Raw genomic sequence first — 23,287 nt, forward strand, 5'->3', positions numbered from 1 at the left:
TCTAACATGTTTTCCTAATTGACATGACTCACATTCTAAGGTTTGGAGACCACTCAGTTCAGGACACATTTTTTTTAATTTGGACAAATGAGGATGGCCAAGTCGATCATGTAGCACTTTAGGATTAGGAGCAGCAACACAGGACACCCTTGGACGAGATCCAAAATGGTATAATCCGCCAGCTTCATATCCTTCTCCAATCTGTCTCCCCGAACCACGCTCCTGTATAACAAAAGATTTATGATCAAAGGTTATTGAACAATTTAACATTTTAGTCAACTGGCTTAAGGAAATTAAATTAAAAGGACAATTAGGGACAAAAAGGACTGAGTTGAGATTGAGGGAGGGAGATAAAGAAACATGACCGACTCCTTTGGAAGAAGTTTTAGATCCATTTGCAAGGGTTATGAAATGAGGTTTTTCTCGAAAGGAAATAGATGAGAACAAAGAGGTATTACCAGAAATGTGATCAGAAGCACCTGAGTCAATTACCCATGAATTGTGACCTTCCATAGATTGAGAAATGCAGGCTGTTGATGTATTGGGAGATTGAGATGGTTGTGCCAAACTGTTAGACTTTAACCTTAAATACTCTTGATATTCATCCTCAGAAAACATAGAAGTGGAAGTTTCAGTCTTTGAAGTGGCAGTTTCAGTCTTCAAAATATTGGCGGTTTTGGAAGGGAAACCATGTAAGGAGTAGCAATTCTCTTGAGTATGACCCATCCTTTTACAGTATGTGCATTGAGGACGTCCCCGACCTCCTCATCCTCCTCCTCTAGTGCCACGTCCTCCTCTTCCTCGTGTGGCAACCATGACAGATGGTTCCACTAGTTCATGCGCTTCTTGAGTTTGAGGTACCGGGACACGCAGAAGGCGAGTGGTCAATGTTTCCATAGAGGAACCTCATGACTAGTTAGAAGTTGATCTCTGAGATGATCAAAATCGGGATGTAGGGCACGAAGGATCAACACCATGTAAAATTTGTCTAGTTTCTTTTTGATATCCTCTAATGGATCTACTTCCAAAAACATCCTAAGTTCTTCGACAGCAGATTGGGCTTCAGCCATGAAGGACACCATATCATGGTCTGCCATTTTAAGAGATGCAAGCTTGTTCGTAGTGTCACAGAGACGTTTGGGCTTTCTTCCAAAAGGAGTGACAAGTTTTGAAAGCCCTCAAAGATACAAGAAGTTTGGGTTCCACTTATTGCCATAACAGGGCACACAACTGGAAATCTACTTGTTTCCACTGATCAGCTTTTTCAGTAGGCACATGGCTTCCATCTCGCTCAAGGTGGTCATAATGCCCTTGGCCAAGGAACCACATCTCAACGGCAGCAAACCATGACAGATAATTTTTTCCATTTAGCTTCTCGGAGGTAATTGATGGACTTCCAGAGAAGGAAAGAGTACTTCCAGACACCATTTTTGAAGAAGACGAATAGTACTAGCGAGGAACAAGAAAACCCTAAGGGTTTAGATGAAGGAAACTGTGACACAATATAATTATGATAAATAAGGTAATCCTAGACACAATATAATCATGATAAATAAGGTAATCCTAGACACAATATAATCATGATAAATAAGGTAACCCTTGACACACTATAATAATGATAAAATAGGATAAATATCCTAACAACCAGCAACAATGAGTAACAAGAGAACGATTTTATCAAATCAAAGAATGAAAAGCAAAGAGTATAGAAAATATTGAACTTTTTAAACTGGTTATGGAACAAGAGGCATGGCTCAGAGGAATGGGAAATATATCACCTCAAAATTTAAAAACCTCAAAATTTATACAAACCTTAAAAAGAAAATTCTACAAACCTCAAAATTTATACAGATTATCAAATACAAAAAGAAAATTCTACAAACCTCAAAATTTATACAGTATCAAATCTTGATAATCTCTGATACAAAAAAGAAATCTATAGTGAAAACCTCAATTTATCTAAAGATACATTTCTGATAAGGATTTCGGTGATGAAATACAAAAAAAAGAAAATTACAAAAAACAGAAAATCAAATAGAAGCTGCGGCCGCAGGTTCACCTCTGTACTCATCGTTGGCAGCGGCTCTTCCGATCGGATTTGGCGGCGGACCATCACGAGGAGTTTCTTTTAAAATAATAAGAGATGGCCTGCATCTGGACCATTCAAGATTAGCTTTCTCGTTTCTAAATGCTCTAAAACAACGTCGACGTGAGCTTCCATTAGCCTTTCCATGGTGCTAAGTTTTTCAAAATTCAAATACTGAATTGTTAACGACGGTCACAGTTCTTCTGTGGGAAAATGATACTTTATAAAGTTATCATAGTTATTTTAAATTTTATTAGTTTAAATTTTAGTTATTATTTATATTTTTTTATTATATTATATTAAATAATTAATTTGATATAAAAGCTATATAAAATCTAATGTTCCTAACAGACTACAGTCATTACTTTGGTGATGAGACTAAGATCTGGAGGATAGGCTCCACCGTTAGCAAACCTAGCGGCGGCTTCATTTCCATATGGCTGAGGAAAGCGATCACTGAGTTTACCAGGGCGTGTAAACATCTCACCCTCATCATTAGGGCCATCAACCACCTCAATCTCCCCTGCCATAGCCTTTACCTCTTCTTCTGTATGAGCAACACCAACCAAATCACGGTATGATATCAAAGACATGTCAGACATGGAATGACATGAAGCACAGACTTCTTGATAAACTTGATGACCACGACGAATCTTACACATTCAAAAATCAGTTAAATATGGTAATACCTATATTAGTATAAATGGCTATATAGCATTCCCGTAAAATATTGAATTGGGCAAATGATTAGATAGAGAAGAATGCAGTTCACAATATTATGAATCCTGGCCAAGAAAAATATCCTGAAATAAAATTACATTCTAACAATCATTCATGATATTTTTAAGATAAATAAATGAATGATAAGATTACTATTCACCAAATACACAAACAGGATTCAAACCCTGTGAGATCCCTCGTAAAGGCATTAAATTATAAAGCAAGAAAGGAAGATGGAATGACTGGTCCACAGGTGATAAAACTGAACATAAGAGCAATATGACAAAAAAGGGAAAAAAAAATACACCTATAATTAACAAATACTTATAATGCATCTGTAAAATGTACAGGGAGTAGTTTGACTGTACAAAGTCGCTAACTTCACAAATTATATTCTTGAGCAAGAAAAATAGAAAGGGAAATTTCAGGTCAGACTCACGAAGCATGATCATATGAACAGAGAATGCCCTTGTGAGGCCATGGATAGCTGGGACATGCCAGACCATGCTCAGCTTCGTCAGCTAATGCTGTTGTTGAAAAACTTAAAATCCCCGTGACACCAGCTCCTACTAATGCAAGTGCTCGTAAAGAGTTGCTGCCAGTAGAGTTGGCACCATCGATCTTTGAGATCACGGGTGACGTGAAAGAAGAACTCTACAATGAATGTAAAGTAGCTATTAGCAAATGAAACAATTGGATTGTTATATGGGAAGCACAATGTTTATATAGTCATGAAATTTTTTAAGAGATGCACAATATCAGCCACAGGCTGAAATGGATGCCAATCACATCACAAACACTGACATGCTATATGCACACACATATACAGATATAGATAAATAGAAAGATGAACCTCATTAAAGAATATTATCATTTTACCATATAGAAACTGTCTCATAGCATAATATCCCAAGATATGATAAAATTATATCTTTGAGTAAAGATATATTCACCTTTCCAAACCAACTTAACAAGCTTTACATTTTTTATATGATAAACAGTCTTATAAAAGAAAAACTAAGAGGCATTAGTTTTAATATTTTATTAGTTGACTGCACTATAAAAATATTTTTTAAATAGTATGAGGTCATTCATACTTAAGTGTCTATTTAAGTGTCCAAACTATATGGAGACATTAACCAGGAAACCCAAGGTAACAAAAATAGTAGGAGACGCGTTTGCACTTCAAAGTTCCACCATACTAGTTTGCAAAATGGTCTTTCACTCTTTCTTACATGTCAAATAATGACTATAAGTCTATAATGCAAGATAGTTTCCATTAATTGGAATTGGCTATTTGGACGAAAAAACCCAGCGGTCCTATTAAGAGGTTTTAAACACTAAAGAAAACATTACATTTAACATAAAATTAAAGAATGTTAGGTAAAGAAAAATGAAGAATGGTATGTCAACTGGACCAACTAATATTCTTTTTGAAATTTTAAGTTTAGGGAGGAAAGGTATATCATAGCTTAGCAAATCATTCAACAATACAATGTGATCAAAGAAAATGTTACGTGAGAAGAGGAACAATTTGATACCTATTTACAGGAATAAAGGGAATGAAAAAAAGTGTGCAGACACAAGGATCAAGCTAATATGACACTGTAAGACTACGTAAAGAAAAAGGTTTTAAATTGCAATTGTAGTAATGAACTCATGATCACATAGAGTGTGAATCCAGCGCTATCATGGTTGAGGTTAGCATCACAACTGAGATGTTGTAGATGCATCAAATGATGTAGACTGAGACTTAAATCCATGGTAAAGCGTGTTTGAGAACCAATTTTATGCCAATGAGGCTCTACATTTGTTTATTGATTTCATTGAAGATTCAGAAGGAAACAAATGTATTTTTAAATTTTCCTTTTTTGAGGAAAAACGGAAAAATATAGATTCATGCAAATTCAGTTACACTTGAAAATAAGAAAGTGGATCAGTGATTCCAGTAAAAAACAAATTATCGATGCCCCCAACTATCGCCAAACAACACCAATTTGAGTTCTCATATGTCACTCTACATGCAATTTTGAAGCCAAACAAAATGCAGAACATAATATTTGGCAGGCTTCATCACACAATTTGAGAGAAACTATCATCCTCGTCTGTTTTCAAAAAATCGTTCAAACCTCAGAGGCTAAAGTGTTTTGTTTCCGAAGTAAATACTCAGCATTTACAAGTTGAGTCACCAAACCCCATGGGTTTATGTTAACATTGAAGAAAATATAGCAATTGAAATAAATATAACTGAACAAAATTTCGTGCGACACTTGTTGAGGAGATTAAAAAGCTCATAATCATATATGGTAGTTTGGTCACAAGGCTTAATTAAGAAAAAGATAAGGATCAAATGGAACATAGTCAGGACTATTAAAAAAAGACTGTAGTACAATGAGGTAGCATCAAAATAAATTTTGACAAAATAAAATAATGACCCATGTAGCCCAACCAAGCCCACCCCAACACTTGGCTTGATCATTATTGGTGCTGCATACATTAGCTCATTGCAAGAGTTTTTTATTATTATTAATATTTACCATTATCCATCTTCAATCGCTCATTTATAATTTAAGATCTTCAAGTTTTTCAATAACAAACATTATATAACATCTATGACTCTAAAAAGAAATTGATAAATCTTTTACATACTAGCAGCAATGGTATGATGATATAGATAATGATTTTTAACATTATTGTCACATTACTCAAACAGAAAACAACATTGGTCAAGTAGAAATTTAAAAAAGATAAATGATTGGCTCTAACATCTTCCAGACAAACTAATGTTCTCAATTTTAAATTTGTTCACCAATTTTATTTTATTTTAATTATTTTTGGTCTAATGGTCTCTATTTTATGTCCCATGTTGCAAGCACCAGAAAAATAAATCTTCCAAAACAAATAATCTAATCAAAAAGAGAGGGGTCATGCTTACAGAAGAACAAGATTGGAGTTTCCTCCTCAATAACTGCCGAATAACACCTCCAGCCATCTCAGTTCAGACTGCAATCCATTCATATAAAAATTACAGAAAGTAACTAAATACCTCCAACCAAGTATAAAAGATAAAATATATGGGTAATGACAAAGACAGCATCACCAGAAAGTACAAATAAGATAAAAGTAAATGTTATCAACTGTTTCTGAAATGGAATAAGAAGACTAAACCCAAAAGTGAAAATTTACCAGGAAAAGTACTAGCAAATTTTGTAGTTTAGATTATGGTTAGATGATCTACCAATAAAATCACCTTTTTCTCAGTTTTTTTTGCAGAAGTAAAATCAGAAATCTTCCATGGGCATTTTTTTGGACAAACTTCTCAACAAGGATGTTAGGGAGTTAATTGTATATAGGAGAAGAGGTAAAGACACTGAGCCTAACTGCCAAGGCAGTTAGGAAATGGGGAAATGGGTTTCTATTAGTTCTGTTAGTAGTTGGTATAAAAGGGGGGAATGAGTTGTATGTCGCGGAGTTTTGGGAGTCTTATTGATTGTGCAAGAACTCTTGGAGTTCTTTGGGGAGAGGTTAAGCTCTCTGAGTACCTTGTATTCACCATTTTCTTGATTCTTTTGCAATAAAAGGAGGCTGTATAATTCAGAGGACCTGTTCTGTGTTGTGTTTCTAGTGCTATTCATAGGTTCTTGATTAAAAGAACCTATCAAAGGACTTCCATAAGTTAAGGCTAGCTTATGCATAAGATAATCTGTATAGGTTATCTCAAATAGTTCTCTAAATTAATAATTTATAACTTGTGCATGAAGCTAATTTAATTTGTTTTCTTTTTATTTTTATCTATTAGAAGTTCTTATGGAGAAGTTTGCTCAAACAGAAGCAAGGGCATAACTTAACCTTTAACTTATGATAAAAGTTTAAAGTTCTAGTTGCATCCAATTTTTCAAAAACCCTTGTAGAAGAAGAAAGTAAGAAGAAAGTAAGAAGAAAATTATATATATATATATATATATATATATATGTGTGTGTGTGTGTGTGTATAGAGAGAGAGAGAGCTCTTCTAGAAAGTATCTCATGGAGAATCCTTTTTTTATTTTTTTTTTCTTCTTATTTTCTTCTACTATAATTTTCTATCAAGATGTTTACCAGAACAGATCCAAATTCATTTTACCTTCTTATCTTCTTAAAGTAAAAGTGTCCACATAAAAGTTTATCCAAGCAAAACCTTACCCTCTCTCTCCCATATATTCTAATTATTGGTGAAAAACATTGGCAACAAGATCGAGAAAGCAGTAGACAAGATAAGACCAAGCACGAGTATGCACACCACGAAAGAGAAACTAATTTTAAAACCTCGTTAATAATTAATACACAATAAGTTTTACGGCTTAACTGACATCATCCCTCAGTGCTGATTTCAAACAACTGAAAGTACAGATAATCGGAAAAGAAACATTTCCTAAAAGCTGCAAAATGTATTTAAATCGTGTATTTTCAGGCATTTTCAGCACCAAATATGCAACTAAACTCAAAGTAAGGTCTCAAGAATAAAACAAACACACACAAAGGGCCAAAATATAGATAGTTGCATACGCAGAAAAAAAGAGCAACATCATAAACCCATATCACCAAGCAACACATTCAAATGAAATCTCAATACGGCAAATATTTTTCTGCAACACAAAACCAGGAAGCTCGGTTCAATTCAGAAAACGAAGCTTCGTGGACCCAAATGGGAAGTAATAGAAAGAAAATAGATATCAAATTGTTAGGGAGATGAAAATTGTAAAACCCGTAATTAAGAAGTGGGTAACAGATCCGAGTTGCAGTGATTGCTGAATATTTAAAAGACAAAAAACAAATTAAGTAAAAATTATTGGAAATGAAGAGAAAGGAAAAAGGGACTTACGAAACGAAAGCTCTCGATTGGGAACTGATGATCTAATGAAGGAATAAAGCGAGTGAAGAAGAAAGAAGAAGAGAGAGAAACTGCGAAAGAGAAGCTTTGAGCCACACACGCCTCTAATGTTGCACCCACGGGAAACGCTCTGTGCTGTTGGGCCTTACTCACAGGCCTTCTTAAGTTGCTTGTTACCACTATTTTTTTATTTTGGGCACATCTCAGCTATACTTTGTAACCATTTCTTAGTGCATTGGGTATTTTATTCCTGCACCCGTTTTTTTCTTCATGCATCCCTCTATGTTTTGAAATCCCACATTTTCTCCTTGCTACTGCCAAATTGAAAAGTTGAGGAATGTGAACCTCAAAGGACACTCCAGACAAACACGCTTTTTTGGGAATTATGAGTAGTGTAATCAAAGCTCTATATAAAGGCAACTAACACCGCTTTGAAGGTATTCCTTACACAAAAAGAGAAAACAAACTACATTTATATGTTTTTAAATAAATATTGAGATAAATACATTAATTCATTATATATCATATTATATTTTGAATAAGTCATCAATCTTGTTAGAAGCAACATGGTAAGTCAAAGTCTTCTTCAGAGTATTTTGTAGCAACTTTTTCAAATCTAATATGGTATTCTTTCACGGATAAGCCAAATGTAGGTTACACACAATAAATGTTTATAGAAGAGATTGAACACAATCTTTGCAAGATGTTTTTATATTAATTTTTCAGATAGCATATATTACGTCTAATTTTTAAATAATTGTTTGAGTTTCATTAAAAGAATAATGTTGCAATATGTAAGAGTATTTTTTTCAACTTGTAGACACACTTGGCTGACATGCATGAGTATTGTTGCTTAATATGAATATTGTTTGACTTTTAGGGAAAACTTGTGTTCAAATGTAAATTACAATTTTTCTAATTCTTAATATTGAAATCTAAAAGATAATTCTCAAAAGGTGTTAAAAGATTCCATTTATGGTAGTCTTTCTCACTCTACTACTCATATAACTAAAAGAAATCAAAAGTGTTAAAAGATTGCGCTTATGATAGTCTTTTTGAATACTGTTCTTCCTTTCTTTTTATATTCATTTCTGAAAAGTAGTCATTATCACAACAATATTTCTTTTTAGATAGTCACTCTTTGTTCTTCATTTTGTTTTGTTTGTAATGCATTGATTGTTTTGCTTGAAGTTGGTGATAAGCATTACATCATGGAACTTCAATCATTTGGTTAATGTGTTTTTTATATGGTGACATCCTTAAAAGAGTAAAACAACTTGAGAACTCCATATAATAATATTGGGATGATATTTTTTATGTTTTAACATGAATCATTAATATTACACTAGTGCATAATAATCTTTTTTATCCAGTTTTCGAACAGATATAGAATGTTGATGGTCAACTAAAGACAAATAGAGGCTAGTATAGATAAAGATGTTGATTATATGCTTGAGCCTTTTGTTGGTAAGATAGAAAACAGTGTTTCACTCTTCATGCACAGAAGATCCCCAAGTGTGGTGTCAGATGATGTTAGGGAAGGATATTTTTCCATTCTTGCAACCAAGGATGGAGATTCGAAAAAGGTTCATCGATGGCTTAAATTTCTTGAATGATCCTGCTTTCTTGGACTGTTGGATCAAGCTCAGGAAGAATTTGCTTTCAGACAAAATGGAGCTTTTGCAATCCCTTGACAGCCTCAAGAATTACAGAACATTCTAGATCCTTCCAAAGTCTGAAGCAAATAAGCCACCAAAGATGTTGATCAAAGGTTGGAACTATGTAACTATGTTCAGATCTCCTTATGATGGACAACAATAAAGGGAGTCTTTGTTCATGAGGATCAGAAAATGGTGTTGAATAAGTTGTTAGACTAGTTTGAAGAGATTTTCAAAGAACCTAAAGTTTTAACATGTTATTATGTTGGTGGAAGGGCAAGTTCTTGTGAATGTTACATCTTATCATTACTCACACCATCATAAGGATGAAATTGAGAAGCAAATTGTAGAAAGGCTATAGACGGATTGGAATTGGAATATCTTCATCACATTATTCAAAAACAAGGAGTGGCAGAGGATGTTACTAACATTAAAAATATGGTTGAATGGTCAGTCCCTACAAATGTGAAGGGCTACAAGTGTGCAAATGCTTTAAGTCACAGCTAGACAGATTGCAAACTATGTAAGATTGTGTAGCTACAAGTAAAAGAAGTTACAATAAACTATCCTAGAGAACGAAGCACACGCCACTACAATTACCACAATACATGTAGACACCCATTCATGAAGATTGAAACTAAAAGGCTAACTACTGCATGAAACACCAATATAAAACAAAACACACTAAATTAGGGTTAGAGTGAGAAAGAGTAAAATGACACACCTAGTAATGAGTCACCTCTCTAAATGACGTCTGTTTGGAGTTTCAAAGAACGCCAACAATGGCTTAGAAAACGCAATCCAGCAACAATGAGTAACGAGAGAGCGATTTTATCAAATCAAAGAATGAGAAGCAAGGAGTATAGAAAATATTGAACTTTTTAAACTGGTTATGGAACCAATTTAAAAAAGTCCACCTTTTGCACCTGGTTTAGAAATTGGTTTAAAAAGTTCATTTGGGAAGCAAAATTTATGTATGATCCAAATTTTTTAAACCAGTTGGGACCTTAACCGGTTAAAAAAATCCACTTTTTATACCTGGTATGCCAATCAGTTTAAAAAGATTCACTTTCCATACAAGTTAGTGAATGAACCGGTATACTATTTAAGTTAAATAAATGGAAACTAGTCAAGCTTGTAAGGAAGATAACTAGACTCAAAAATTAAAGGAAGAATTTAACAACAAGCAACAAAAACTTATTGTATATTGTGACACTGAAAGTGTTTTGCACATTACAAAGAATTTTTTCTTTCATAGAATAAAACATGTAAGTACACTACTACTTATACTAATAAAAATTTAACAAATGTTATGATAAAGTTAGTTAGTATTTACAAGATTATATGGATTCGATTCTACCACAAACTATCGAAAAAAAAATAAACAATATAATATAACAAAGAATAAAACACAATAAGATTTAATTAATTTCATCAAAACCTTCAAATGAAAAATGTAAAAATAAAAGTCTCACATAGAAAAAAAATGTACTTTTATACTTCTTTTTCATGTTATAATTAAAAATTGTGAAGTTTTTTCTTAATAGGACACTCCAAAAAATATTAATTTCTTTTATATTACTTTAGTAATTGAGAAAAAAATTACGGAATGAAATTAATATTTCTTTTAATCATTTTTCCTATTTTTAAAACAAAATTATTATTTTTCTCCTTAAATGTAGACATAAAGATATTATATAAGTTTTTTCTTTTAATACTCAAATATCCATCAAATTACTTGTGTTGTTTTAAAAATAATTAAGAAACTAATTAGACCTACAACTCCAACTCCATTGACGAAAAAAAGGCAATATAACTATAAGGAAGGTTTATCCCAACAGTGCCAGGGGTGACAGAAGACAACAAACATTGTTCATTGCAAAACGTGGACAAATATAAAAATAATTCAAGAAAGCTAAAGTTTGAAAAGTATTGATAACAAAAGCATATTTTAGGCAAAAGTATGCATTATTGAATAAAATATCTAATAAAATATCTGATGGCACACATGGTAATAAAATAACGTCAGAGGCAATAATAGTATCACCAAATAAAGTATACATTTCTGAAGGACCACAGAAAAAAGTAGAGTCTGTATCTATGCCACAGGCCTGCATTATTGAATCAACTTTTGTAACACAATAAGCTAATTTTCACTACAGAACAACTTTCATTTATCTATCAAACTAAAGTAACTTATAAATAAATAAAAATAAATATTCTTTCACACACTTAAAATTTTAAATTCATTTAATATTATTCTTACTTTTTATTATCTTCTTTTTTTTTAAATAATACAAAAGTTAATATTCTTTTTTACCATTTTATCTTTATAACCTATGTAAAATAAACGAAAATATGTGTTATAGTATCGTTACTCCATAAAACTATAAAGTTACTCCATAAAACTATAAAGTGGGCAGATATTTGCTCTTATAAGTGGGAAAAGTGTTGTATCCAACATAACCAGAAAGGGAATTCTACCGCCCGGTAAGCCGCCGTAAACCGGACGCTCAACTACAAGGCTGAAGATTGACGATTTCACAACAGAACAAAGAAGATCGACCCTCGACCACAGTACAGAAACATATAAGAAAAAGTAACGAGAGAGGTGATTAATATTTATTATACGATTAGTACTTGAGCTTGAGCTGAAAGTTTTCATTAACTTTGACATGGAACGAAGTACCTTTAATCTCCTAACTTGTCGAACGAATGACAAACTGCAAACTTATGAGCAGACTTGGACATTGGACATGCTCAAAGCTTATCAGACATTGGACTGTTGACTTTGATTTCCACATCCGATACAGGAATCAAATCCTTGGACAAAAACGGAAGTAAATTCTTCCATCTCAGTTTTAGGTAACAGCAATCCAATCTCAATTCCTCCACTGATATCCCTACTTTCACTGAGAGAAAATGCTCTTGTTTTGTCTGCGGATACCAAATCCGACTTCTTTGGCCTTCCCCACCCAAAATCAATGCTATAAACCTCAAATAACGGAGACCCACCTGTAGAAATTTTTCTAACCTCCCCAGCGTCATGCATAATCGAAACCGATCTTTCTGCTCCTTTCAACACTCCCTCTTCCTTCACCCTATTCAAAGCCTCAACTATCCCCTCCAAAGCACAAATGAACCCATCTTTTCCAACCAACTCCTTAGTCAAAGCCAAAACGAATTGTCCTCTAATGCAGTTTCCAAAATACGTGGCTGGAATTGGAGGATCCAAGCGCTTTCTACAGTCAACAGCAAATATGTACAGCACATTTTCTTCCTTCACTTGGTTCGCTTTAACCCAACACGCTAACACATACGCACACGTAACAGAAAATGTTGACAGATGAACAGCCACTTTGACCTTTGAGTTTCCGTATTGTTTGAGCTTTTGAATCTGTGAAGGGGTCAATTCAAACAAACCTTTGAGTCCATCGCTCGGTGTTGCAGTGAGAGACTCCCACACCTTGAGACTTCGGTTATTCGAACCATTATGATTCATCCACTGGTCTGCGTACAGTTCAGCCAATCCAGAAGGGTCTCTAATCAATGATCTGTCAAAGATAGGCGAAAGATGGTGAGGTAAGGATGGTGTTGGTGTGGGTGTAGTAGGGTTTTGAAGGTTAGAGCATATAAAGGCCCATGCTTTGATGAACATGGATGAAGATTTTCCGTCGAAAGCTGCATGGTGTGTGGTTACTCCAATGCAAAAGCCAGCGTTTGGGAAATGAGTGACTTGAACCGCCAACAGAGATGCTTTATCATGGGAATTGGCCAAGTGGGGTGCTAAATGGTGGCGTTGTGATGCTTCACAAAGATGGGAGCAAAGATGGTTGAAGTTTAGGTCGGACTCAGCAACAGTGAAGGAAACGGTGTCGCCGGGGAGATAGTTGATGATGGGTTTGGGAGAGTGAGAGGGCCATGTGAGAGTTCCAGAGAAAGGGAGGAAGTGTTGGAGAGTGAGGGAAAGAGAAAGTTTGAGAGAGGGAAGAAGAGAATGAAGGAATGAAGAGGTTGGGTGTGGGAAGTGATAGAAGAAGAGACGTTGACCAGGTGGAAATCGAAGCCATAAGAGGTCGAAGAAGGTTAGCGGAAGAGAGGTTGGAACAAGGGTGGAAAGGGTTGGTTCCTGAAACGGTGCCAACGAACAAACTTGGATAACTTTGAGAGGTGCTGGTGATGATGCTTCAGTCATGGCTCAGAGGAATGGAGAAGCAGTGGTGCAATTGAAAAGGAAGTGAAGGATCGTCTATGATTTGGATGACATTTATTGGTACTGGAAGTCCCAGGTTGCTTAAAAATTCTTTTTTACTCTAGCACAATTACATGCTGGAAGGCCTACTTTGCTTAAAATTATATTTCTTAGAAGTTTTAGAACTTATTGGTCAAATTGCAATTACAGTCTCATTTATCAGTATGAATTATGGTTGTTGAAGGCTAATTTGGCATATACCGAATTTAAATTAAGAAATATTTTATGGAAATGTTAAAGGTAGTGCAATATACGTATAACACTTTCCCCACTAATCATATTAGTTGTCTCGAGTGTAGGTTATGACATCACAATCAAGATCACAATCAAAACATTTCACGTAACAATTTTCTCCAATTTTCTTCAAATCTTCTAAATTTCACAGTCATGGTTACAAGGTTCTCTTAAATCCTTAATGTTCCTTTTCGAGTAGTACCAAAGAAGTACATGTAAAAGGTATTCTTACGATCAAGTCAATAATATGATTGTTCGATTAATATAGTAAAATCTTAAATTTACGATAAATGTAATCATCTATCTCTTTATCTAGGACTTATATTTATAGGTTTTGATATGAGCGTATAATTAACATAAGCTTAATCATGGCCCAATGACCAGTAAGTACATTTTAGCTGTAAACTTGATTATTATAGAAGTTTAAGCATTTGGATGACCGATCAAATCTCTTAACCGACTGGCTAGAATAGCAGGATTCAGGTATGTTTTGACGTCCACCAACTGTAATGTATTGTATAACCGTTTGGATAAGTGCTGACCATACTGTCATACGATCATTTTCCTTTTTCACCATCACGACATTGGCCAACCAGGTGGAGTATAGGACCTCTTGGACAAATGTTGCTTCTCGCAACTTCTTCACCTTTGCCTCCACTGCCTTTCTCTTTTCCTCGTCCAAGCCACGCTTCTTCTGCACGACTAGGCGAGCTTCCCTAAAAAGGGCCAACTTGTGGGACATGAAGTGGGGTGTATCCTCGACATGTCTGTTGTTGTCCATGTAAAGAGGTCCTTGTTCTCCCTCAATACTTTGACCAATGACCATTCAACATCGTCGTTAAGCCCACTGACCAAAGTAGTTGTTTGATTTTCCTCCCGCCTAATATGAGTGGTTTAGTTTCACCTTGGGGTTCTATCCTATCCTCTATGATGGTTCATGGGTGTAGGTTAGTCATGGCTACCATTGATTGCCTAACCTTTCGGGAAGGGACATACGACTTTATCTTTAAACCTATCGTGTAACACTCCTAAGCAGCCTTCTGATTGTTAAGACAAAATCGCTATAAGACTTATAACTCTAAACGCTCTCATATGTTTTGAAGTTTAACCAAATAACATTAAACAAAATGAGAATCTAAAGATAACTATAACTAAAATAGAATAAGCAAAAACATAAGTGTTAGGTTCAAAATTCCTACTCATCTAGAAACATAAGTAAGCCTTAGGAAAATACTTATGCATATATGTAACATAGAAAAACCTAAGTTAAAACATTTAGACACAATACTAAACGACTCTCATATCAAGGGTCTTACACACCAACTCCATTTTAAAGGGAGCACGTTCATTACCAATATGTGTTCTAATCAGAACAATATTTGAGAGGACACAATCAAGGTTTGTTGAACGCGAATTAAAAGCGAACTGTATGCTACAAGCAGGCCACCAATTTTCTGAACAAATTGCCGACATCATTAGGAAAAATCAACAACAATCCGCATTTTGTCATGTTCATCGCTACAACCGTGAAAATTCTGAATTTGATGTTCAGGAAATTTCAACACCTCACCACTACCGCCCTGTTCCACTTTCCTATAAGGTCAGCCTAAATGAATGGTAGTGTGATTCTGGTCACTTCCAGGCTACTCGTCTCCCATGTCATCATGTCATTGCTGTTTGTTTATTTTCGCATATCCCACTAACCCAAGTAATCGATCCAGTGTACAGTCTTAACAACATTTTCAAGGCATATGAAGTACAATTTCACCAAATCCAAAATCAAGATTATTAGTCTGCGTACAGGTCCAAACTTCATACCATATCCTAAAATGCGACGCAAGACATCTGGAAGACCATTTACAAATAGGCTTCATAATGAAATGGATCAATCCAATCCAGATAAGCCAAAAAAATGCTTTTACTGCCGCATCGGAGGTCATCATAGGGGAAATTGTCCATTTCGTCATTAGTTATTTCTTAATCTTACCCAATTGTAATCAAATCGATTATTGATATATTACTATTAATATTTCTTATTAATATATTTTTTCTCTTTTCTTCAAATTTGTCTGCATTCATTACATAATAACCATAATTTCTTTTTTCGTATAACACAACCAATACATAAAATATGTAAAATGCAAAATCATTTTAAAAAACCAACCAAAAACACACTGGTAATCGATTACAAGAAGCTTGTAATCGCTTACCAGAGTGGTTCTTGCACAATAAAAACACTGGTAATCGATTACAGAAGTCTCGTAATCGATTACCAGTAGCATTTTTGCCTACTACAATGAAGTCGAGGAGGGGGGTCACGATTTCAACACTCTGTAATCGATTACCAGTATATTGTAATTGATTACAGGACCCAGAAGTCATTTTTGGGGTGCACGACTTCACCACTGGTCAAATGCACAGTGTGAAGTCGTGTAGGAGGCACGACTTCTTCATTTGAAGTCGTTTTGCCCCCCCACGACTTCATATTTGGTCAAAATTTGCCCATTTACGTAATATTCTAGACATATTTGCCTACTTTGGTACAAAAACCCTTTGTTAGCGAAATATCACTGCGAGTCTATGCAGTTGACGGGTTCTTCTTCTAGTATAGACAAAAAAAATAAAAAATAAAAAATAAAAACCTGTTAATAATTTATTGAAGAGAGAAAACAAAATTTAAAAAGATCCGAAAGGGTAAAAAATACAGATAACCATTTATTTTATAAGTTTTAATTTTTTATTACATGTGATCACATTTTCCAACTCTTATAAAATTAAAATTTTGAACATTGATAAAATGAATGATATAAATTGTAAGGTGGAAAATTTATAACATTTCCAGTCAAATTGGGTTGGGTATACTTCATATAAAGTTGTCAAAATGGATCATCCGGCCCGACCTAGTCCGGTCCACCATAGGTTGATCACTTAGAGTCAATTCAATCTGACTCATTTATTAGCGAGCCAGAAACATTGGAATCCGACCCGACCCACCACGGGTTGGTGGGTAAACGGGTTGGCTCACTGCCTCGTTTAGTTACAATTGTTTTTAAATAAAGAAAAATTACAAACTTTTTATAATTCAAATCTAAACAAATTTCATTCCCAAGATTGGTGTTTTTTAAAAATAAGAAACTTAAATAATTTTTTCAAGCAAAAACAAAAATAATGGATATTTCTTTATAAGATTAAAATTAAATTTTAATAAAATAAAATTAAGTAGGTGGGTTGGTGGGCCAACCCGACCCACCACGGGTTCAACCGACATGAGCCGGGTTTAAATGAGTCGAGTTGAAATCTGATCCGCATAAAAAAAATACAATTTTTTCAAACCCAATCTAACTTAAATCCATGGTGGGCTGGGTTAACCCGCGATTGTGACACATTTTTTGACATCTCTAACTTCACACATATGCCTCTTCTTTTTTACCTAAATATATCCTCCATTAAATTTAAATTAGTGTGAATTCCTTCAACGTTTTTAAGTTCATTTTTATTTTCTTTCAAGTCTGGTGCTTTTTTGTATATTAAATATTTAATTTTTTATTTATATTTTTGTTTCCTTTGAACATTGAGTTAAATTTAATTTTTCTTCATTTAACTTATATTATAAATATTTGTATGGTACTAAATTATAGATATTGTCTTTCAGATGATCAAGCTTCTAGATAATAATAATTCATAATTTAAGTTTTGAATTTTAACATCCCATGTTACAAAAGATTAGTCTTAATTTTTCAAACCATTTTGCTAACCTCTTCCTAGATATTAAAATACTATACTTATAATTTATTTGTATTTAATACGATAATATATTTATTATAAGAAAGGGAAAGTGATCAATTAAAAATAGTTATTTAATAAAAATTAATATTTATAAAAATGTTCACAAAATAAGATATATTTAATATAACTATTATGGATTAAAATATTCTTTTTCATTTTTTTCTTACAAGATTGAGAGGATATCTTTGAGGAGTAATAGTTTCAATCTTTGAGGGATATTTTTAAATTTGAATATTAGCCGTAATATATATTAGCATGAACTTTCTTACTTTGAAAACCTAACAATAAACATTTGTTTGTATTTATAACTTATATATATATATATATATATATATATATATATATATATATATATATATATATATATATATATATATGAACCATTAACATACAAACCTTAAATACTCACTAGTACATAAAGAAAAAAGGGCACCAGTTCTTTTGAGCCATAGACAGCGGTTTCTGAACCGAGGTATATCTAGACGAAGTAAAAAGTGATAGTCTATTTGCCTCGGTTCAAGAACCGAGGCATAAAAAAACAGAATTTTGACTCGGTTGAAAGTTAACCGAGACCGTAGGTTCTTTTTTTTTATTCATTTTCTTCTGTACACTGATTTTCGGTCTCGTTCACGTGCACCAGCATCCACTCTACTCACCAGCATCCACTCTACTCTTCTCAAAGTGTCCGATCATCGCCACTACACACACCTTCAAAGTGTCCGGAACCTTCAAATCCCTAAACCCCAAATCCAGTCAAAACGCCGTTTAAATCCCTAACCCCCAATCGGATGAGCATAAACCCCAAATCCAGTCAAAACGCCGTTCAAATCCCTAACCCCCAATCGGATGAGCAACAACCCCAAACCTCCTCCAACAGTATCGAAGTCCCCAAACCTGCACGAATAGTGGTGACGCGAAGATGCTTTGTCGTGAAACTCCCTTGCGCCGCGGAGACGCTTTGCCATGATCACGGTGCCTCCAAATCGCTTCCCCTCCATGCGTGAACGAACCAGGAATAAGGAAGGAAAGGACGCCTCCTTGCTCGACGACGAGCCTCCACCCGAAATATCGTTGTCGCCTCCTCGTGCCACCAACATTCGCGAATTCGAACCAGGATGAAGGAGAAGAAGAAGAAAACCCCATAAGCGAGAAAGGCCTCTCATCCTCACAATAATCTGCAAAAAAGGCAAGAAGCGAGAAAGAGAAGTCAGATCGAAAAGAGTAATAGGTGAAAGCAACCTTGATGCCGGAATCGGAGGATGCGGGGAGGGAATTGTCGGTTAGGGCATCAGCAGCCATGGCGAGCTTTCGCTTGAGAGGGTTGGAAGCAGGGGTCTCGGAGGCAAGGGACTCTTGAACTTAGCGGGGGAAGGAACGACAAGATTGGGATCGGAGGGAGGGTCATTCTCTTTGGGCGGGTTTTGGCGGAGCTAGGAGAGGCGGTTGTGGTGGCCGTAGTAGCGAGTGGAAGAAGCATGCAATGATTCATTTTGGGGCAGAGAGGAGAACGAAATGGGGAAAAGCGTGTGGAAGAAGAGTTCATTTTGGGGGCAGAGAGGAGAAAGAAATGGAGGAAGTGCACAGCCCTTAGCTCGAGAGAAGTGAAGCACCGTGACTCCTTGGAGAAATCAAAGCAATATGCCTCGGTTCTTCATATAACCGAGGCCTCAAAGCCTTTTGACTTCGGTTTTACAGCAACCCGAGGTTCTTTCTCCTGGTTTTTGAGCTGACTTGACTGACTTGATGTGTGTTGCAGGGGTGTGTCAGGCGTTTTGCTTCGGTTCTGCTAGAACCCGAGGCAGTATCACCTTTTCACACAGTTTTCTGACCGTTTCAAACGAAAAGGTGGCATGGTAGGTGATGTTTAGGCACCGGTTTCCTGTGCAACCAAAGTTGTATCAGCGTTATGCACCGGTTCTGTATGAACCGAGGTCTATAAGATCTCCATAATTGCGGATTTGCCACCGCATTTGGATATGCACCGGTTTGGTTTAGACAGATGTCTATTGGGTGAGTTTAAAGACACAATTTGTACTAGTGACTATTCCAAACTAACGTTCATCTTCTCCTTCACAATTGTGTTCTATGCTCTATTTTGGGTTAAATATGTTTTTAGTCCCTGAACTATTAAGCGATTTTGGTTTTAGTCCCTACTCAGAACTTTGATGGTTTTTAGTCTTTATTGTTTTGAAACTCTGAATAATAGTCCTTAAAATTGGACGGTGTTAAGTTTCAGTGGATGTGGCAAACGGCGTTGCCACGTGATCACTGATTTGCTCTATTCTCTGTCTGCCACATTGGATGTTTAAGTATTTGAACTGAGATTAAGTCTGTTAATTACGTTCTGAAGGTTGGAGTTGGCAGCGGCGAGTCGTTTTCTCTCGGCTTCACTCGTAATTTCTTCTCTGTAAGGCTTCTGCATCATTATCTTGCAATCATAGACAACTCGGACAAAAACTCGGATGCCTGAGACTCCCAATTATAGACAACTCGGACAAAAACTCACTCTTACCTTGACCACTATGATTACACCTCTTCACCGCAACAGTGTCACCACTCTCAGGCAGCACACCCTTGTACAGGGTCCCAAAAGCACCATGACCAATGACCCTATTAGCACTGAACCCCTTAGTGGCAAATTTCAGCTCCTTTAGCTAAACTCCTTTAGCATTCTAATAATCTCCGACTCAATAGATTGATCAAATTTCTTCATTCGCTTCACCTTCTTAGAATACACCCAAATGAATGCACCAGCAAAGAGCGCAGGATGAAAAGCACCAACAGTCACAACCCCAGCAACAGCCCCCACAGTACCGTTCCAAGAAAACCCCACATACATGAAATCATTAAGATACATACCGACATCAAGATCCACCTTCAAAATCGGATCTTTCGGCCTCACAGTCGAGTACGAGACCCACACAGCGGTGGAATCGCCGACAGCGCATTCCACATGGAAGGCGTGGTTGCAACCGGGAACGAGTCGAGCGGGTTGGTCGGTGGCGATGTCGTCGAGGCAAACGGCGCATTCGGAGCCCATGAGAAGGTCTTTTCCGGTGATGGAGGGAAGCTTTTGGAGCTGCGAGGGGGAGAGGCCGGCGTCGGAGACGTGCTTGGCCGGTAGGTGGGGATCGGGGTGGTGAGTGCTGGCGTACCATAGAAGACACATGTAAACGACGAAAATGGCGGTCCAGCATGTCCAGCTTGTCGAGGTTTGGCACAATTAAATCCCCCAATTCAAAAATTTAATTTCACAAATTGTGAACCCTAGAACAACTTAATTAATCAACTTAATCTCAGTTCAAATACTTAAACATCCAACGTGGCAGACAAAGAATAGAGCAAATCAGTGATCACGTGGCAACGCCGTTTGCCACATCCACTGAAACTTAACACCGTCCAATTTTAAGGACTATTACTCAGAGTTTCAAAACAATAAGGACTAAAAACCATCAAAGTTCTGAGTAGGGACTAAAACCAAAATCGCTTAATAGTTCAGGGACTAAAAACATATTTAACCCCTCTATTTTCTCATTCATGGTTAAACTTTATTTACACGAGTATTATTCATCTGTGGGGCTAAGCGAGAAAAACTAGTAAAAAGAAAACCTTATGCAAATTGTTACTATGGGCTGATAGCCAACCAAACGGTAAAGGTTCAGAAGAGTCGCCTGACCGATGATACCTCTCAGGTCAATGAATCGATCGATAAAATCAGTCGTTAAGGTAATTAATAGTAATAACTGTCGAGGAGTTAATGAAAATAATTGTCATTTATTGACAATTAATATTATCATTCATTGGTGGTGAATAAGTCAGACCTAACGGTAAGCTGATTATAATTTATAAATATTTTGCAGGAACGCTCCCCGCGACTTGGACAAGGAGAAGAGAGAAGACAACACAACTGGACATCGGAGCAGACAACTTTGAATATTTAGGGTTCTAAATCCCGCCGAAACACAAATAAAACTAAAATGTCAAAAAATCCAAGGATAAAATAAAAATGGTGATAAAAATGTTTAGATGGTATGAAAATTTAATTAATAATTATTTTAATTTTAATATTTGAGATTTGCATAAAGAAAGGTTTATATTTGTACTATTATATCAATTAATTGAATTGGTTTAGTTGTAATGTATGAAAGTGTGAATGGAGGCTAATTGGAGGGCATAAGTAGTAGCCAATTCTAACCAATTTAATTTTGGATTGTGGCAATCCGTGTGGGGCCCACGAAGAAAAAAAATAATGGGAGGAGAGGGGAAAAGTTTTTATAAACAGATTTAAGGAGAAGAAATAAGAAAAGGGATTTTGAGCCTTTAGGAGGGGGGTTTAGTATTTTGAAACACATTCTTTTAGGTTAAGTGGGAGAGAAAAAGGGACACTTCTACGACAGCCGTAGGAGAGAGAAACACAAACCCTAGTGAATTGCTGTGAAACCGTAGAGCAAGAAGAGCGCACCAACGAAGAGAGGAAGATCTTCTTAGACTGGGAAGGATTTAGAAGCCATTAACAAACCTCTAGAGTCCAGGTAAGGGGAGTTGACATTTCTTTGTTGTTGTGTTTAGTTTTAATTCGGTAAATTATGGGAATGGAATATATGTGTAGGGGTACCCTGTAAAAGAAGGAGTGAAGAGAATGGGGTACATGAAAGTGATGGTGGGACTGATTGGAAGAAGGTGATTGCATCTAAAGGACGGAAGAGGTGAAGTAAATTTGGCCATTGTAGGAATGCAGAGGTGAGAACCTCATGGTTTAACGGGTTGAAGTTTTGGTGCAGAGGGGAAAGCACGACCTTTATATTTTCATGGTAAAGCATGTGCATGGTTTTGGGGAAATTGAATGGAGACCTCATTTATTACGGTTGTGTACAGAGGGAGAAACCAAATGGTATTTGAATGGCTAAAGTGACATGAATTGGAGTTGGGCATTGAAATTGGAGTGGGACCCAGCCATTAATTGATAGAAAGAAAAAGAGTGTGAAAATGCAAAGTAAAGCATTTAAGGAAAGTTACGTGAGAATTGATAGGAGAGAGAAAAGTGAATAAAAGTGGGGTCTACCTTGAATGCATCTTGGTTGTTTTGCAATTTACTTTAGAAGACTTACTTTGTTTAGAAAAGTGGTGGCCTCATGTAGGGTCCAGTTGGTTGTTGAATGGACTTTGGGAGTGTTCAAATAAATAAAGGAGGTGTAGGTAGTATATACATATTGACCATTTTTTAATATGGTTGACTTGAGTAAACATATACTTTTAAAATAAAAGGATGTATTTAGTACATTGTTGACTATTTTTGGATGGTTTGGTTGACTTATCATTGTTCTGATGATTATTTTATTATTGTTTTGAGGATGTCTATCACATACGGGGTTTACTGGTTGTGTGAATATAATATTATTTATTTATTGTGAAATCAGATTTATATTTGTGATGTTCGGTGAAGTTTTTGGAAGAGTGGTGGAAGTAGCACTGGTATTTGTCTCTTGAAGCTTTATGAGAATAGAGTGGTGGAAGGTGTATACTTGTCCAGTGAAGTCCAATAGGGTGGTGGAAATCATATACTTGCCTGTGGAAGCTTTAAGAGAGTGGTGGGAAGTGGTGTACTTGCCGGTAAAGCCTTCCAGAGAGTGGTGGGAGATGTCATTATGTAATGGTGTGGTAAAATGTACTTACCCGATGAA

General features: G+C 35.8%; 2 protein-coding genes across 8 annotated transcripts; both read right to left on the reverse strand.

The window, feature by feature from the left end:
• Window positions 1–1,873: 1,873 nt before the first annotated feature.
• On the reverse strand, window positions 1,874–7,968 carry LOC108346091 (cytochrome c1 2, heme protein, mitochondrial). Of its 7 annotated transcripts, XM_052867380.1 has the most exons (6): window positions 7,668–7,968; window positions 7,551–7,593; window positions 5,742–5,809; window positions 3,246–3,460; window positions 2,452–2,633; window positions 1,874–2,237 (listed from the first exon to the last, which is right to left on the reverse strand). In XM_052867380.1, the coding sequence occupies exons 4-6, from the start codon at window positions 3,310–3,312 to the stop codon at window positions 2,031–2,033; spliced, it is 456 nt and encodes a 151-aa protein (XP_052723340.1). In that variant the 5' UTR covers window positions 3,313–3,460; window positions 5,742–5,809; window positions 7,551–7,593; window positions 7,668–7,968; the 3' UTR covers window positions 1,874–2,030. The 7 variants fall into 7 exon arrangements, 5 of the variants coding, with proteins under 5 accessions (XP_052723340.1, XP_052723341.1, XP_052723339.1 ...); XR_008244923.1 differs by lacking the exon at window positions 7,551–7,593 and having other exon boundaries at window positions 1,874–2,154; window positions 7,668–7,816; XR_008244922.1 differs by lacking the exon at window positions 7,551–7,593 and having other exon boundaries at window positions 1,874–2,289; window positions 7,668–7,816.
• A 3,777-nt stretch (window positions 7,969–11,745) lies between these two features.
• LOC108345834 (malonyl-CoA:anthocyanidin 5-O-glucoside-6''-O-malonyltransferase) lies at window positions 11,746–13,688 on the reverse strand. The gene has a single exon (XM_017584626.2). The coding sequence runs from the start codon at window positions 13,527–13,529 to the stop codon at window positions 12,105–12,107; it is 1,425 nt and encodes a 474-aa protein (XP_017440115.1). The 5' UTR covers window positions 13,530–13,688; the 3' UTR covers window positions 11,746–12,104.
• Window positions 13,689–23,287: the final 9,599 nt, after the last annotated feature.

This window comes from Vigna angularis, chromosome 8 (assembly GCF_016808095.1).
Source record: "Vigna angularis cultivar LongXiaoDou No.4 chromosome 8, ASM1680809v1, whole genome shotgun sequence".
NCBI lineage: Eukaryota > Viridiplantae > Streptophyta > Magnoliopsida > Fabales > Fabaceae > Vigna > Vigna angularis.

Coding starts and splice junctions, on each gene's coding strand:
- LOC108346091 (XM_052867380.1), bottom strand. CDS start 3,312: ATGGTCTGGCATGTCCCAGCTATCCATGGCCTCACAAGGGCATTCTCT. Junction 2,634..3,245: donor TGTTCATATGATCATGCTTC/GTGAGTCTGACC, acceptor TTGCTCATACAG/AAGAAGAGGTAAAGGCTATG. Junction 2,238..2,451: donor ATCTTAGTCTCATCACCAAA/GTAATGACTGTA, acceptor TGAAAAACTTAG/CACCATGGAAAGGCTAATGG.
- LOC108345834 (XM_017584626.2), bottom strand. CDS start 13,529: ATGACTGAAGCATCATCACCAGCACCTCTCAAAGTTATCCAAGTTTGT.